This window comes from Equus quagga, chromosome 11, assembly GCF_021613505.1.
Source record: "Equus quagga isolate Etosha38 chromosome 11, UCLA_HA_Equagga_1.0, whole genome shotgun sequence".
In the NCBI taxonomy this organism is placed as follows: domain Eukaryota; kingdom Metazoa; phylum Chordata; class Mammalia; order Perissodactyla; family Equidae; genus Equus; species Equus quagga.
In genome coordinates, this window is record NC_060277.1 from 50,421,631 (window position 1) to 50,437,454 (window position 15,824).

Here is a 15,824-nt window from a genome sequence, read left to right on the forward strand (position 1 = left end):
GCCCGCTCGCGGCGCGCGCGCGGGCGGCCGGCCGGCCTCACACAATGGCTGCGCTGCCCGCCGCGGCCGCAGCCTCGCGCCGGCGGGCCGCCGGGCCCCGTGGCCCCGTGGCGCGGCGCTCCTGCTCCCGCTCCCGCGCCGGGGCTTCCCTGAGTTCCGAGCTGCTGTGTGTTGGAGGGGCTCCGATGTGTGCTGACGGCGGCCGCGGCACGGCTTCCATTTCGCCGAAGCCAGAAGTTGAACGGGCGTGTTCTCCTTTTGCTAATTCTCCTGTGAACGCCCCTCGTTCAGTCAAAAATTGTTGCTGGAGGCCGCCGACGAGTTTTGAATTTTGCCCATATATTCGCTATTGGGATGGAAGTTGGCAAGTAAAAGTTTGTTGATTTGTATTGGGGAGTATTTTGTTCAATAGCTTGAAAAATGCCTTGGTTTGGTGGTTTCTTCAAGGTGAATAGTGATTGAAAGCAGTGGACCTATCGCTGAAGCCTGGGCGCCGGAGGCCAGGGCGCCCTGTGCGGGAGTCGGTGTCGGGGCCGCCGCGGGGGCGGGCGCCGAGCTGCCGGGACGCCGTTGCCACGGCCTTGGGGGCGGTCGTCAGGGCGGGCGGCCTGCGCTGCTCGGACGCCCGGCTCAGAGTCGGCGTCTTCGCGAGGGGAAGGCAGGGCGTGACTGCGATGGTGCGTGTTTCATTTGCATGGAGAACGTCTAACTTTTGCGTCTGAATCTCTTATGATTTAATATAGGGTGTTAAGTGCTCGCAGATGATAAACTAAGCAAGGGTCTTTAGGTTTAGTGAATTTTAAACTTAACAATGTGTTCATTTCCGTATTTCGTTAGTTTCCAAGTAGTGATTTAGGCTAGTTTCATTAAATACTTGATTAAAATGGAGTTTGAAGCAAACTCCAAGATTCAGTAACTGCAATATTTAAATTAATCTTTAGGTTGTAAATAGTTGACAGTCTTGAGTGAATTTCCATGTCTTGTTATTTGAAAAAATTACCTTAAAGATTATAATATTCTATTTTTAAGAATTGGGTAGATTTTACGAAACTCGTCTTTTTATCTAGTAAAAACCCCACTGAAGATTGCTGTTTTCTTAAGTTGGAGTCTTGGTAATGTTACATTTATATTTTTAAATGAAGTGGCTAAGTATCTGGTCAAATTATGGTAATGTCTAATTCTTGTAGGAATGTCATCTTGTTTTTTCCACTAAAAAGAGGGGCACCAATGTCGATTTCTATTTAATTTAATTTTTGAGAGGGTTTATCTCTCACATAATAGTAAAATGAATTTATATTCCTAGTCTCTTTATCAGACTTAGGACACAAATAGGCAGTGTCTTCATTAATGTATTATTTTCCAAATCCATCTGTTTTGCATGAAAGTGGTTTTTCTTGCTTGGATTGTTTTCACCTTTTCACTGAACAGTCGTTGGCATGCTCATGAAGCTGTTAAGAATTATCATTAGAATTCAGTTTTTTGGCTCATTTTCTCTTTTCATTCAGCGTGTTGCTCATTCTATATCTACTGGGTACAAGCATCGAACTGTGTATCTAGTGTGCGTGTTTGGTTTAACTTTGATTTTTTTATTGAGATAGTTATCTCTGAAAACATTTTGGAGCATCATGTGTTGGAGCACATTTTTGTTCAATAGTAGGATCTTGAAATTTTATGTCTAGGTGAGCACATGCAAAATCTCTTATACAGTATTCTTTATTGTCTTAATTTCTGATTTTAAAAAGTTTTCCTTTATCACTTATCAAATTGAGTTTATTAACATTGGTTTGAAGATTATTTTGGTGAGTGAAACCAGAGTAATAACTTTTGTTTGTGGTTTGAGTAGTGTCTTCGTCCACCTGGAAATTTGTTGCTATGTTAGCTGATAAATTGAGTAAAATATTTTAAATGCAAGGATTCCTGTGTCAGATTGAAATTCTTAGAAAACCTCCAATTACAGCTTTTTAGGGTGGAGTATATTTGTACTTGTGTGCTTAAAAATAAGCATAGATCAGCATCTGCAGTCAGCCTACAGACAAAATCGCAGAGATTGAGTTGTGACTAGGAGGAAGGTGGAGTCTTAAGAGCAGTTTTAAAAGTTTACAGATTAAAAATAAAAATTGATGCATTTGTCTCAAGTGTGGTTGATAAAGGCATTGATTGTGATTATTGCCATCTACCTGAATATTTAAAACATTTATAACAGTGAATGGAATTTGATAGGAAGCTGAAGGTTTTTTTTCACTCCACGGTATATGTTTAATCAGATTTATATTTTTTTAAATGTGAGGTTGATTTTAAAGCAAAATGGCGTTTTGTAAAGCTTTTATTAGAATTCTTATTTTTTAAATGGAGCCAAGCATAGGTGGCAAACTTTTTGTAGAATAAGAAAAACTCAACTAATCTTTGGACAAAGAGAAAGCTCTGTCATTACTTCTTTATTCCTTAGTTTGAATAGTGAAATTAGTTGGTTTATTGAGTTTTGCTTTCTAGTTGTTGCCTTAGTTAGTGGTGATTGCATACTTATGAGATCTTGAGGCAGAATTTTAAGCATTTTTACCAGATTTGGGACTCTTATAACATTTCTGGCTTACAAAACATTTTTTTTCAAAACTGGGTTCATGTTTTGCTAATCTATTAAAGTGATATAATTCTTTATTTTTTTGTAATGATATTTGTTTTTTTAAAAATGATAACACTTGATTAGAAATTCTTCTATTCAAGTGAAAGGAGTGGGAGTCAGGAGATGTGGGTTGTGATCTTAGCCTTGCCAACTGTTAGCCTGTAGGTTATCTCTGGAAAGTCATGGAATTTCTCTGGGCCCCAGTAACCTCATTTGTCAAATAAGTGAATTAGGGGCTGGCCCGGTGGCACAGCAGTTAAGTTTGCATGTTCTGCTTTGGCAGCCCAGGGTTCACCGGTTCAGATCCCGGGTGCGGACATGGCATCACTTGTCAAGCCATGCTGTGGTAGGCGTCCCATGTATAAAGTAGAGGAAGTTGGGCACGGATATTAGCTGAGTGCCAGTCTTCCTCAGCAAAAAGAGGAGGATTGGCAGCAGATGTTAGCTCAGGGCTAATCTTCCTCTGGGGGAAAAAATGAATTGAAGTTTTTCTAATCTGAAGATACGATGTTGAACTAGAAATAGTGGCGCATTGTCTCTAAAAGCTCAACTCTTTCATTTTGGAGTTTGATTATCCAAAACAGAGAAAAGTAGATCTACAGAAATCATGCAGATTAGAAAATTGTATAAATGCTGTTATAGTGCCGTTCTTAGGTTGTAGTATCATTTCTGCTTAAAAAAATGAAGTTTTTTGAGACACTACATTGTAGACTACCTCTTCACTCTGTAATTAGTGTGTTTTTCACCATGTTAAGTACTAGTTTTCGTAAATTATTGGTGGTCTGAAAATCAGAGATGAATAGGAACCGTGAATAGGATTTACTTAAGTATATATCTTAAGTATGTATTTATTTAGAGTATGCTAGTTAATGTGGAAGGTATAAAACCTAGAAAACACATTTTAGGAAAAAAGTAGGTAACATATTAAATGTTTTTGAATCAAGGATTCCCATTTTATATTGAAGATAACATGATACTTTCAAAACTTAGCCAGTATAATTTAGGGGGGTAGATAATGAAATAAATGTGTGTAGTAGAGTTACCATTTCCTTTTTTAATAGGATATCAATGAAATAGTAAGCTTTGCTTGGTAGTCTGTAGAGCACGGCTTTCCTATCTCCTGATCATTATAATGAAGAAAAAAATGTTAGATGTGAAGGAGATACTACGTCCTGAAGGGCTGATGTGGGCAAACTTCATCCTTTCTTATACTTGTAATTATCCTATTGGTGCTTGTACCATTATTTTAAAAAGCTTGAGGGATTTATAAAAATTTTTAAATGAAGTAAGTTCCTGTTAAATTTTTAATACGTTTCAGTAATTGTAAAGTTGCGTGAATGTAAGGGAGGAGTTGGATTATCCCCTCCCCAACTACACAGTGGTGTTTTATGTGTTTGTTATGAGGCAGAATAGTACTGCAGGAGTCTGTCTCCCAATTTGTAAACTGGGCTAATAATAGCTCCTATTTTGTAAGATTTGGTGAGTGATAACTGACTGGCACAAATCAGGCACTGTGTAAGGGTTTGTGTTTGTTATTTTCACAACTTCAGTAGTGGTAGTAGAGTTTGTTCCAATTATAGCTTTATAATGTTGAATTAAGGTGTAATTTAAGAAAAACATTTTTATTGCAGAAACAGGTACATATACGTTTCTGAACATAGCAGCTGTGGTATAAATAAGGCCGGTTTAAAACTTCAGATACTATTAGTATAATTACTTTGTAGATTCAAGGATGAAATAATTAAGCCTAAAATGTAAAGAAAAAATGTATAGTAAATACCAAAAATAAATAATTTTGAAAGCACTGTGGGTAGATTTCTAGAAAAATTTTCCTGGTCTGTGCAGGGATTCTAACTGTGACTATTTTTGTGGAACAATTAACATTAAGAAATGTTTGAGTGGTTGAAATATCCAGAATTCATTTGAGCTTATATGAAGCTTTTTTTCTTTTGTTAACGATCAGATGAAATTTAGGGAGCTTGCCTGTTGCTTCTGGCTCCTTTTGTACGGAGATATAATTTAAAATCACTGCAGTAGTTTGTATTCTTTTTGGAAATCATCAGAAAGGTGATGTTTTGTCTATCTGGCTCAAAGATATGTATGTTTTAAACAGTTTAATAAAGATTTTTTAAAATGAATCCTTAAGTGAGCATTAGGGTAAATAAATCATATGAATGTCAATTTTTTAATCCACTCAATTTTTTTTGTCAGACTACAAGTTTTTGTTTCTTTTATCTGAAAGATCCTTCTCTCACCTACTTCAGCCATTCTTCTTTTTTCCAAATTTTGTGGTTATCTATCCTATCACTACAGAATTGTAACAAATAAAATTGTATCCTACATAACTTATTTTGGACTAGTAATGCCACACAGGTTAATTTCATACTTGCTAGTAGTTTCCTCGCATAATCTTCAGAATTCATAGAAAATATCTGTCATATTAAGTAAAGTGGCTGTTAGTTAACAGAGTACTAAGCATATCCATTTAGAATAGTTTCCTATTAATGTACTTTTAATTGACTTTAGGAAAGTTAGACATTAAAATGAATATACTAGAGAAAGTCTTTTAACAGCAAGTGCTTTTTTAGGATGTTTAAGTTGCTTTTGTAATTATATCTAAAAATGATAAAGGCTGTTATGTAATTAGGAACCAAATGTAAAATTTTAGAAATAAATTTCAAGTGTGTTAAGATTATCACTTTCTATTATTTTGTGAGAAGCTATGTTGGTGAAATTATGAGTAATTTGTGAAAATAAATATGTTATTGAACGTATGGAATATAGAGGAGTAAGTATTTTATAACAGATTGGGGAAAACGTTAATACCTTTTCTCTCTATGGAATTTGAGAATTCAGGGTACTGAAAAGTGAAAAATTATGATATTGAACAATGAAATATGTAAGTGGTGAGAACCTTTGGTCACTACAGAGAAGGTGGTCATCGGGTATGAAGCAGGTCCACCATTAGTTATTCTACCCCCCCCCAAGCCCCCCCCCCAACAGCCAAGGCAGCCTTATTTGAGCTCAGGGATCACAGATAAGGAAAAGGATGGTTGAATGAGAAGTTTTTGATACTAAAAAAAATTTTGGTAACAACACAGTCTGATGCAGCTTCTGCTGAGATTACAACTAATTTAAATTGTAAGAGGAAAGAGATTTGTAGTATGAGGCTTAGGCTGTTATTCCTGACAGCATGGATGCTGGCAGCCTGCTGCAGCTTTATGAAGCACATAGAGAGTCCGTGTATTCTGCATTCCAGATGGCCTGTGGTCATGGTAGCATGACCCATTTATATGGTCTCTCACGGATAGAAAGCAAACTCGTAACATATCTTGGCAGAGATTATAGTATAAATACAAGACACATTTACCTTGTATCATTTGATTTTGGCTTAGTTTTTGGGTGTGCAAATACTAAATTCTAGGCAACTTGGAGAAGTATGCATTTTCTGAAACAACTTCACTGCCATTGTATGTGTGGTGTTAGTTATTCTGAGTAAGGTGTTTGAAACCTTACTAAAAATGAACTGGTTGTTCTCTTAAGATTATTCACATTGGCATTTTAGGAATAAGTTGAATTTTTCATCTGTAAATTAATAGACAATAACTTTTCTAACAGAATTATAGATTTGAATTTTAAATTATGTTTTACTAAGTAAATAATATTTCAAAGAAAATTTCTTATTGCACAAATTATGCTTAACAAGCATGACTTGATTTAAAAACAAAACTTAGGGGCTAACTCCGTGGCCTAGTGGTTGATTGGTGCACTCCACATCAGTGGCCTGGGTTTGTGGGTTCAGATCCAGGATGTGGACCTACACCACTCATCAGCCATGCTGTGGCGGCAACCCACATATAAAATAGGGGAAGATTGCAATTTAGCTCAGAGCTAATCTTCCTCAAGCAAAAAAAGAGAAAGATTGGCAATAGATGTTAGCTCAAGGCTAATCTTCCTCAGCAAAAACATAAAAACAAAACAAAATGTGTGATTTTAAAAAGTGAAATTTTCTCATTTTGTTGTGTTTTAAGTTAATTTTTGCAGGGCATTCTTTGTGGTTTGTGGAAACCCTAATTCTGGCTACAGTATTTTTAGCAAAATTTAGTCAGATTGTGATGAGTAAAATTTGGAAGAGTAGGATTGCCTTTTCTTTAAATGACAAATTTGTATTCAGAATTGTATTGATAATACCAACTGAATTATTATCTAAAAGAATTTTTAGGTGGTTGACTAAATTGTGACTATAAGACAGTCTTTAATGCATGTTTATTCATAGTTAATTAGGAGTAAATAGACCACCAAGATTAATTTTGTCACTTAATAAGAGTCTATATTAATTTTTTTTTTAAAGATTTTATTTTTTCCTTTTTCACCCCAAAGCCCCCGGTACATAGTTGTATATTCTTCGTTGTGGGTCCTTCTAGTTGTGGCATGTGGGACGCTGCCTCAGTGTGGTTTGATGAGCAGTGCCATGTCCGCACCCAGGATTCGAACCAACGAAACACTGGGCTGCCTGCAGCAGAGCGAGCAAACTTAACCACTCGGCCACGGGGCCAGCCCCTATATTAATTTTAATGTACTTCTAATTACAAAGAAATCATAGGTGTGTAAGAGTCATGAGAATAGTTACCCAGCTTAGAGGATTTGGCTTGCAAAGTGGCTTTTTGGGTTTCATTAATTTTGTAATCCTAAAAGCTGTGTGACAGAGGTGGTGGGGAAGACTAAAGTTTTGAGAAGAAAACTGTAATGTAAGAAAAATAACAGTGATTTGCAATCAGGAGACCTGGGTTTGAGCACTGTTTCTCCCTCTTTCTAAATGTATGACCTTGGACAAACTGTAACCTTTGGACTCCAGTTTTCTTTACCTGTGAAATGGGGAGAACGCTTAACCTTATGTGCTTGTGAAGATAAACAAATTTTGAGAATACTTGACACGAAGTAGATATTCCATATGTTTTTCTATGTGGAGAAACTAATACAGTAAAAAAAAAAATGCTCAGAAAATGTGAACTTGCTTGAAAGATTATAGATATAATTTAACCTACACTTTGTAATAATGCAAACAGATTTATAAGTTTAAAAGTTTGAGAATTTTAGGGGCCAGATTTTAATAATAGGCCTTACAGAATAATCGAATAGCAAATAGCATTTTTTAATCTCTGATTTTGTTTATATGCTAAAATAGTCATAAAAATAATATATTCCATTAATCTGACCTTTTAGAACTCAGATCTGAAAAAATTGCAAAAACAGATGTGATAAGATTTGAAAAACTGACTTTTTAAATTACCAGTCAGGTGTTCAAAACGTAGGGATGAAGTGAAGAGCCTCGTCAAATCAGATCAGGCTAGTGCCTCCCATGAGGTGCTTCTTATTTTCGTTGGGACTTCTTAACTATGTGTTAGGAGGAGGACTGGCATTCTAGGTCTCACAAGTAAATCAGTTAGTTGGAAATGAGTATATTATCAACCCTACTTTGAAAGGTCTTTAAAAAGCCAAATTTTTTTCCCTTTTTAGATCTAGAAACTAGCCTTTTTTCAACATAAAAGTTCAACGTGTAGTATGCAATATGGAATGTAATTACAGTAACAGCAACTCTTAAGTCAGGTGCCATGACCAGCTTCCAAGGTGCTGATCCCAGTTGCAATCCCAGTCTTACAGATGTGGACGCTGAGACTTAGAGTAAACGTTTTCCCCACACTCAGAAAGTTTCAGTCTAGGCTGTTTGACTAGAGCTCTTAAACTACTGATCTTTTCTTTAAAAAATTGAGTAGAGAAGTTCTTAATGACAATATGTCTGGTGGAATGCAGTGGCTTTCAGGTTCTTTATATTCTCTTCTCACTGATAACACTTACCTTCTAACAATACCTTCCACCGATAATGGCAAAATTTTCTTGGGTAGAAGGGACGACTGTTTATGTGAGGTAGCATACCAAGCAAAAGCAGTTTGATTTACCAAAAGATATAGGAAAATAAACCACTCAAATAGCTCACTTTCTTTTCTTTTTCTTCCCTTGCTACAGTTCACATTTTGAGAAGATGATAATTCTATTGTTCAAATTGTAGTTGGTAATTCTAGAAATATTTTAACATATGCAGCCTGAGAAAGGAGTGATACTGGTTTATGATTTGGGCCAAGATGGGTGAGGCATGAGCAGAGTTGCCCGTGTTTCACAGAATTGTATTACCTCTGCCGCTGAAAATGTTGCTAGAACCAAGAACTGTTCTTGAGATCAGGGGTGGGTAGGCTGGCTGCTGCACGTAGATTGTGCGGGAGACCTGTTGTTGCAAGGCCCATGAGCTAAAGTTCTTACATTTTTACAGAGTTGTTGAAAACATATATATGCAACAGAGAAAGTAGCCCCCAAAGCCTAAAATATTTACCACCTGACCCTTTACAGAAAATGTTTGCTGACCTCTGCTCTAGACAACATGATATTTACGAAAAGGATACCTTTGTTTAATTCAAATTTTAACGGTTAATTTTGGGCAGTTAACCAAAGATTGTTGTCACACCATATCAAGTGATTCTCAATTGGGATTGGAGGTGAGGGTAGGGATATGAGAAGTTTGAAAAAGCTCTGACTATCACGGAATGAATCTCCGTGGGGTGGCATTAGAGTTTGATCCATAAAGCAGATTCTCACATCTTAGAGAGGAGGTGAAATATTTATCAAAAAGGTAATGGATTAAAATAAATAGAGCAATACTGATATATGTGCATTTTTTTATTCTTATTTTTTAATAGTTATCGTAAATTTTACGATATTAACCCTTTAGTTGTTTAATCTGTTTATACCTTGCTTCTAACTTTAAGAGTTTAAAATTTTAACTGTGGAAACATTGAGAAAAGTAGGATCGATCACATTGATTTCCTTTAGCCATTTTGGGAGAGAGTATTTAGAGTTGTCCTATATCACTGTAGTTTTATATTCTACTTCTATCCTTATACTTTTAAGTGTTCTCTTTTACCTATAGGAATTTATGTTTTTGTGCTAGTTTGCTTAGTAGTGAAAGTGAACTTTAAAGTGTTTTTTTTTCTGGCTCAGTTTAATGTCTGTGTCTCAGACTATTCAAAATGTCTATTTTATAGCTTACTTGCACATCGATAGAGCCATATATCTGAAGCACTATGTACTTTTGCGGGGGCAGTATGAGTGTGGACTCTGGAGTTAGACTGCCTGGGTTTTGCTCTCATCTCTACCATCCACTAAATGTATATGACCTTGGGAAGGTGTTTTATCTTTTTGTACCATAATTAATTGGAATAATAATACTACATACTTAAGGTTGTTAAAATAATTGAGCTTTTACACAGGAAACTTTACCATACTTATCACAAGGCCTAGAAATTATTGTGCGGCTAGTATGTGTTAGCTATGTTAGTGTCATTAATATTTATCACACTTTATAATTTGGTCATAATTTTTTTGTGTTGAAGGGCTTGAAAGCAGCTCTGGTCATGGAAAGTAGTAGGTATATTAGAATTGAGGAGGGTCAAGTTTTGTTTTGTTTTTCCCAAATAATAGTGTACAAACAGTTACTGAGAATCCAAATATAGACATTTTGGATAAGGAATTTTATTTCAAGTTTTTCTATTTTAATTTTCTTTTTATTTTTTTACTAGTATAAATAAATAAAAGTTCATTCAAACTAAACAACTTAAGTTTAATATTAAAGATACCGGGTTCTGGGGCTGGCCCCATGGCCAGCTGGTTAAGTTCACATGCTCTGCTTCAGCTGCCCAGGGTTTTGCCAGTTTGGATCCTGGGCGCAGACATGGCACTGCTCATCAGGCCCCGCTGAGGTGGTGTCCCACATAGCACAACCAGAGGCACTCACAACTAGAATCTACAACTATGTACTTGGGGGGCTTTGAGGAGAAGAATAAAAAAAAAAGAAAGAAAAAGAAAAGATTAACAACAGTTGTTAGCTCAGGTGCCAATCTTTAAAAAAAAAAAAGATGCAGGGTTCTTAGTAATTTGAAAATTAGAAATCGTATGTATAGCCGTAAATGAGCTATTTTAATTTGTTTTGTTTTTACTTTTTTTTTTTTTTTAAAGATTGGCACCCAAGCTCACAACTGTTGCCAATTTTCTTTTTTTTTAAGTTCTCCCCAAAGCCCCCCAGTACATAGTTGTAGATTCTAGTTGTGAGTGCCTTTGGTTGTGCTATGTGGGATGCTGCCTCAGCATGGCCTGATGAGTGGTGCCATGTCTGCGCCCAGGATCTGAACTGGGAAAACCCTGGGCCCCCGAAGCAGAGTGCAAGAACTTAACCACTTGGCCACGGGGCTGGCCCCTATTTTTACATTTTAAATATTGACCATACAGTCATGCAATGCTTAATCATAGGGACACATTCTGAGAGATGCATCATTAGGTGATTTCGTCGTTATGTGAACATCATAGATTATACTTATACAAACCTAGATGGTATAGCCTGCTACACACCTGTGATGTATGATACTAATCTTATGGGACCACTGTCAGGTATGTCAGATGTGCAGTCTATTGCTGTCTGAAATGTTGTTATGCAGTGCGTGACTGTATTGACATGGGTTAGTATTCAGCAAGAGTAACGTTTAGAAAAAGACAATAGCAAAAGATAATTTTCATTTATTTTTAACAATATATATTGGATGTGTGTGTGAAAGAGATGCAGTTGGGGCCAAAAAGAGTTATAATTCCTGTTCTCTTGTAGTTTATGGTGAAGTTGACAAGAAAAGCATTGAGTCGTTACACTTTTAGATGTATGATCGTAAACTGGTACATGAATTAAGGAAAATTCACTGTCACCAAGATAACAGACTTAGACTAAATAAGGTAAGGGAAAACAAAGGAAGTTACATTTGAGGGAAGATCTGAAGCACATAGAAGAGTTGTCTGGGCAAGGAGATGTGGGGAAATGCAGAAAGTGCAGCACATGGGAAAATCCTGACAGGAGAGATTGCAGGTAAAGACCTTGAAAGAAGGCCAATATGTCTAAATGTGGAAAGTGGGGGCTAGAGGGTGTAGGACTGGGAATGTGCCAGATGAAGCAGAGAAATATGAATGGACCATACTTGGATTTCAGAGCTTGTAGACCATGTTAAGTATTTGGATCTCGAAAGAGCACGGAAAGCCTCTGAAGCTTTTTGGGTAGGGATGAATTGACCAGATGCATATTTTGGAAAGAGCATTCTAATTGCAATATAGAAAACAGATTTTGAGCGAGGTAAAAGGCATGAGTGGTTGTGGGAAAGATGGGAGTTTATTGCAAAGATGATTTGAACTTGGCCTTTTGTTATGGAGATAGAGAGAGGTAGATAGATTTAAGGACAGGAAGGAAAAATCAGTTTGACTCTGTGACTGCTTAGATATTGGGAATGAGGTGGGAGGAGGGAATGGGCAGTGTGAAAAAGATGTGACTTCTTGGTTTGATGCTGAATAGATGGTGTTGCCTTTCCCCAAGTTAGGGCACATTTTTGGAGGATGTTGGCATGAGGATCATGAGTTCATTTTTGCATGTACTGAGGTGAGGACGCTTTGAGATTCCCAAGAGAAATGTCTTTTAAGAAAGTTTGACATGCAGTCCTAGGTTATAGATGGAAATTTGAGAATCATTGGCATAAGGATTGTACAAGGAGAGAGTATAGAGTGAGAAGAAAAGCAGGGTCTGGAATTGGGCTCTGGAATCCTAGACCTTAAGGAGATTCACCATTTAATGGCTAGCTAGAAGAGAAGTCACTAGGTTCTGTGTATTTTCATGTGTTCATTTATCTAATGATTTGTTGAGCGCTTAACTATAAGTACTGCCTTAGGTACTGGCTGGACAGGTAAACAAGATCTAATCCCATGTCTTCTTATGTATGATATGGACAAGTAAATTGGCCATTTTAATATAGTGCAGGGGTCTTATGAACCCTCAGAACAGGGCAAGATAGTGGTAGGCCCTATATGTGTGTTTTTTGGCGGGGGGAAAGAATCATAGCTATCATTAGATTCCCACTGAGGTCTAGGTATCAAAATATGTTAAGAACAATTAATAATTTCTACAAAGTGCTGGGGGAGTGGGGTAAAGGAACACTTGGGAAGGAGTATAATGTGCTATGGAAACACAAAGATAGTATGTCCAAGAAGAAGGGGCCAGAGGTGGTGTAACAGGTGTTGGGAAGCAGTGAGGCATAGAGAATGAGATGTGGAGATAGGTGGGTAAAGAAAAGATTTCCAGCAGAGGGGTCAGTGTGTACAGAGTCTCAAAAGCCAGAAAGCATGAGGAGTTTAAGAAGTGAAAGTATCTCTTTTAACTTTAAAATGAAAGTTGATTTTGAGAAATTGAAGTACATTAAATCATCAAGGAGAGATTTAGTTGGAAAAAGTAGATTCATACCATTTTATTAGAGATAAAATTCTGCATTAAGGATTTTCAGGTTCGTTACCTGAAATGTATTTTTCAAGAAGACCCTAAAACAGGATTATCACAAAACTTGAACTTTCTTAATAAAGTAAAATTTTTAAGATGAATTTTGATCAATTTTATTAAAGAAGTCCTGTTAGAATAATTGTATGCAAGTTTAGACCTGGGAGGGATCCTATAAATATTCTAGACTTTTTCTTTTCAATTTTATTTTTAAGTAAATTATTTTGGAGAAGATTAGAGAAAAGTATAAATACAGTTTTAAAAATTCCTATTTTGGTATATTCTAAATGCTTTTTCTGTTTAGCTAATCATACTAGTGTTTGGAAGAGTATGTTTTGAGTCAAGATGATATTAGGGAAAAAGGACATCTGTAGTAAAATGAGTTAGGGAAATTGTGCATTACACAAAATTAAATAGATTTCTGTCAGTTTTTCAGAGGGTTAGTATCATTGTGTTTTGTGAATCTCCAAAGTGAAGATGTAGTATGTATAATTTGTATTAGAACCTCTCCTGTGTGCCGGACTCTGTAATGTTTTAAATTATCTTATTGAAATGTGATAATATGGCTCCATGTTGTCTCCATGATACTCAGAGTGTATTTTGATAAAACGTAACGTAGGTTCCTTTTAATTGGCTTCACCTTAGAAGGATGAATATTAGCTAACTTTTTAAAAATACTATTCCTGGTCTTCTGCAGTTGGAGTATAATAGAATGAAATGATTTAACCCCTCACCAAATTAGACTTATCATAAGGAATTCATAGAAACTTGGCGTTATTAAGTGAACTTGAGTATCAGTTCTCAAATTTCCTGGCCTTACAACTCCTTTACGTTAGTAAAAATTTAGTTTTTTTACTTATATGGATTATAATCTATTCATATTTACCATTTAAAAAATCAAAACAAATTTAAAAATTGTATTTAAATATAATAAACTCACGTTAATATAAATAACTCTTTTGTAACATTTTCTAAAACAAAAGAGAAGAGTGGCATTGTTTCATGTTTTTGGCGATGTTTGCTGTCTGGCTTAATAGAAGACAGGTAGATTCTTAGATCTGCTTCTGCATTCAGTCTGTTGTGACATCACGTGTTATGAGGCCTCTGCAAAACACCATCCACTCATGAGAAAATGAGAGTGAAAAAGCAAATAACATTTTAGTATCACTCATAATTTTTACCTTAAAAACCCCCAGGGGTTCCCAGAGCACACTTTGAGAAAAGCTGGACTAGAGTATTTAGGTACTACAGTGAGAAATTTTTTGTAACTTGATAGCCTAACTATAAAGTGATAAAATAGTATACTTTATTTTTTCTAATTTAATTCTCTTCAGATATTATGCAAATGTGTGTTTACTAAAAGACTTTCAGATGGATAATAAAAATATTAGCATTGTATATCTTGGTTTCAAATGCTAGCATAAGTTAGGTAGCATTTTGAAGTTGTTCCAAAAAGTACTCAGACTTTTTATAGTAGGTAGATTTATTTTATAGTTAAACTTGTTTAAGTTAACAGTTGGAATTTCTCCTTTCTCTCTGTAAAGTTTCTGGTAAATAAATTATAAAATTCAGTATAGATGTTGTTATAAGTGTTTTAAAATTTTGTTGAGAACATGACTATCAAGTTTCTTTAATCCTTAATTATTCTGGAGATATTCTTTAGGATATAAAAGATACAAAACGTTGTACTTTATCGTTGGATGGTTTTTTTGTTTGAAGTTTTTGAAAATTAAAATGTTAAACTGAAACATACCATTTTAAGTTATAATGCTGTATATTTTTTCATTGTTCAATATTTGCCTCGACTAGCATCTGTTAATTTATAACTTACTATATTTAGGTTACATTAGTTCTTGAGCGTTTTTCCTCCTCAGCAGATTAAGTAATGGTTGGGGTATTCTGAATTAAGTGGTTTCCAGAATAAACATGAACTTTTCCCTCAAGTAAAATGAAATGTTGATATTCAGAACAAATTGCTATATTTTTAAAGCTGTATTTACTATAAAGAATTATTTCACTTTATTTAGCAATATTTTATGTGTCTTTCACATAATAGGTGAAGTATTACAGACATTTAGCACCTGATCACTTGCTGCAAATATGTCATCGACTAGGACCTCTTCTTGAACAAGAAATTCCACAAAGTGTTCCTGGAGTACAAACCTTACTGGGAGCTGGAAGGCAGTCCTTGCTACGCACGAATAAAAGTATGAAAAATTTCTAATAGGATTTAGACATTCTTTTTCTCACTTTTTGTCTTTGTGTCGTATCTTTGTATTCATGAAATTGTGTGTGTTTAACAGGCTGCAGGCATGTTGTGTGGAAAGGATCTGCTCTGGCTGCATTGCATTGTGGAAGACCACCTGAGTCGCCAATTAACTATGGTAGCCCACCCAGCATTGGTGAGTTGTTTAAGTTCATTATCAAGTTGATAATCATCTTGGTACAGAGCTTTTGAAAATAATGTTTTTTAGTTACTGTGAAATCAGAGAATTTCATAGTGTATACATTAACTTTCAAAGAGGAAAAAGTTCTCAAATTTTTTTTGTATGTCAGTAATCTTAATAGTGAAGTCATAATGTGTAATTATGGCTTGTATATATTGTATCTAATGTAGACTAATTAGCTCATTGGGTTTTATTTTTAGACAAAATTGTTAAAATTTTAATGTATATTATTAGGTTAATTTAGTTGGTGACTATCGTAATACAGATTAGTTATAATGGTGGAAAACAAAAATAGTTTGGTTAATTTTTATAAAGCCTGGTGCATTTTTTTGCCTTTAAAATTTCAAAGAAAGAA

General features: G+C 35.6%; 1 protein-coding gene across 4 annotated transcripts in view; it reads left to right on the forward strand.

Moving 5' to 3' along the window:
* The first annotated feature begins 78 nt into the window (after positions 1-78).
* Positions 79-15,824, forward strand: part of PHIP (pleckstrin homology domain interacting protein) — a 130,952-nt gene continuing 115,206 nt past the window's right edge. For 3 of the 4 annotated variants that reach the window (XM_046674974.1, XM_046674977.1, XM_046674975.1), the window contains exons 1-3: positions 79-368; positions 15,079-15,229; positions 15,326-15,424. In XM_046674974.1, the coding sequence (XP_046530930.1) occupies positions 186-368; positions 15,079-15,229; positions 15,326-15,424 (433 nt within the window). In that variant the 5' untranslated portion in view covers positions 79-185. Of the gene's footprint in view, positions 369-496; positions 678-15,078; positions 15,230-15,325; positions 15,425-15,824 lie in introns of those variants that run through there. The other variant, XM_046674978.1, reaches the window with a different exon arrangement.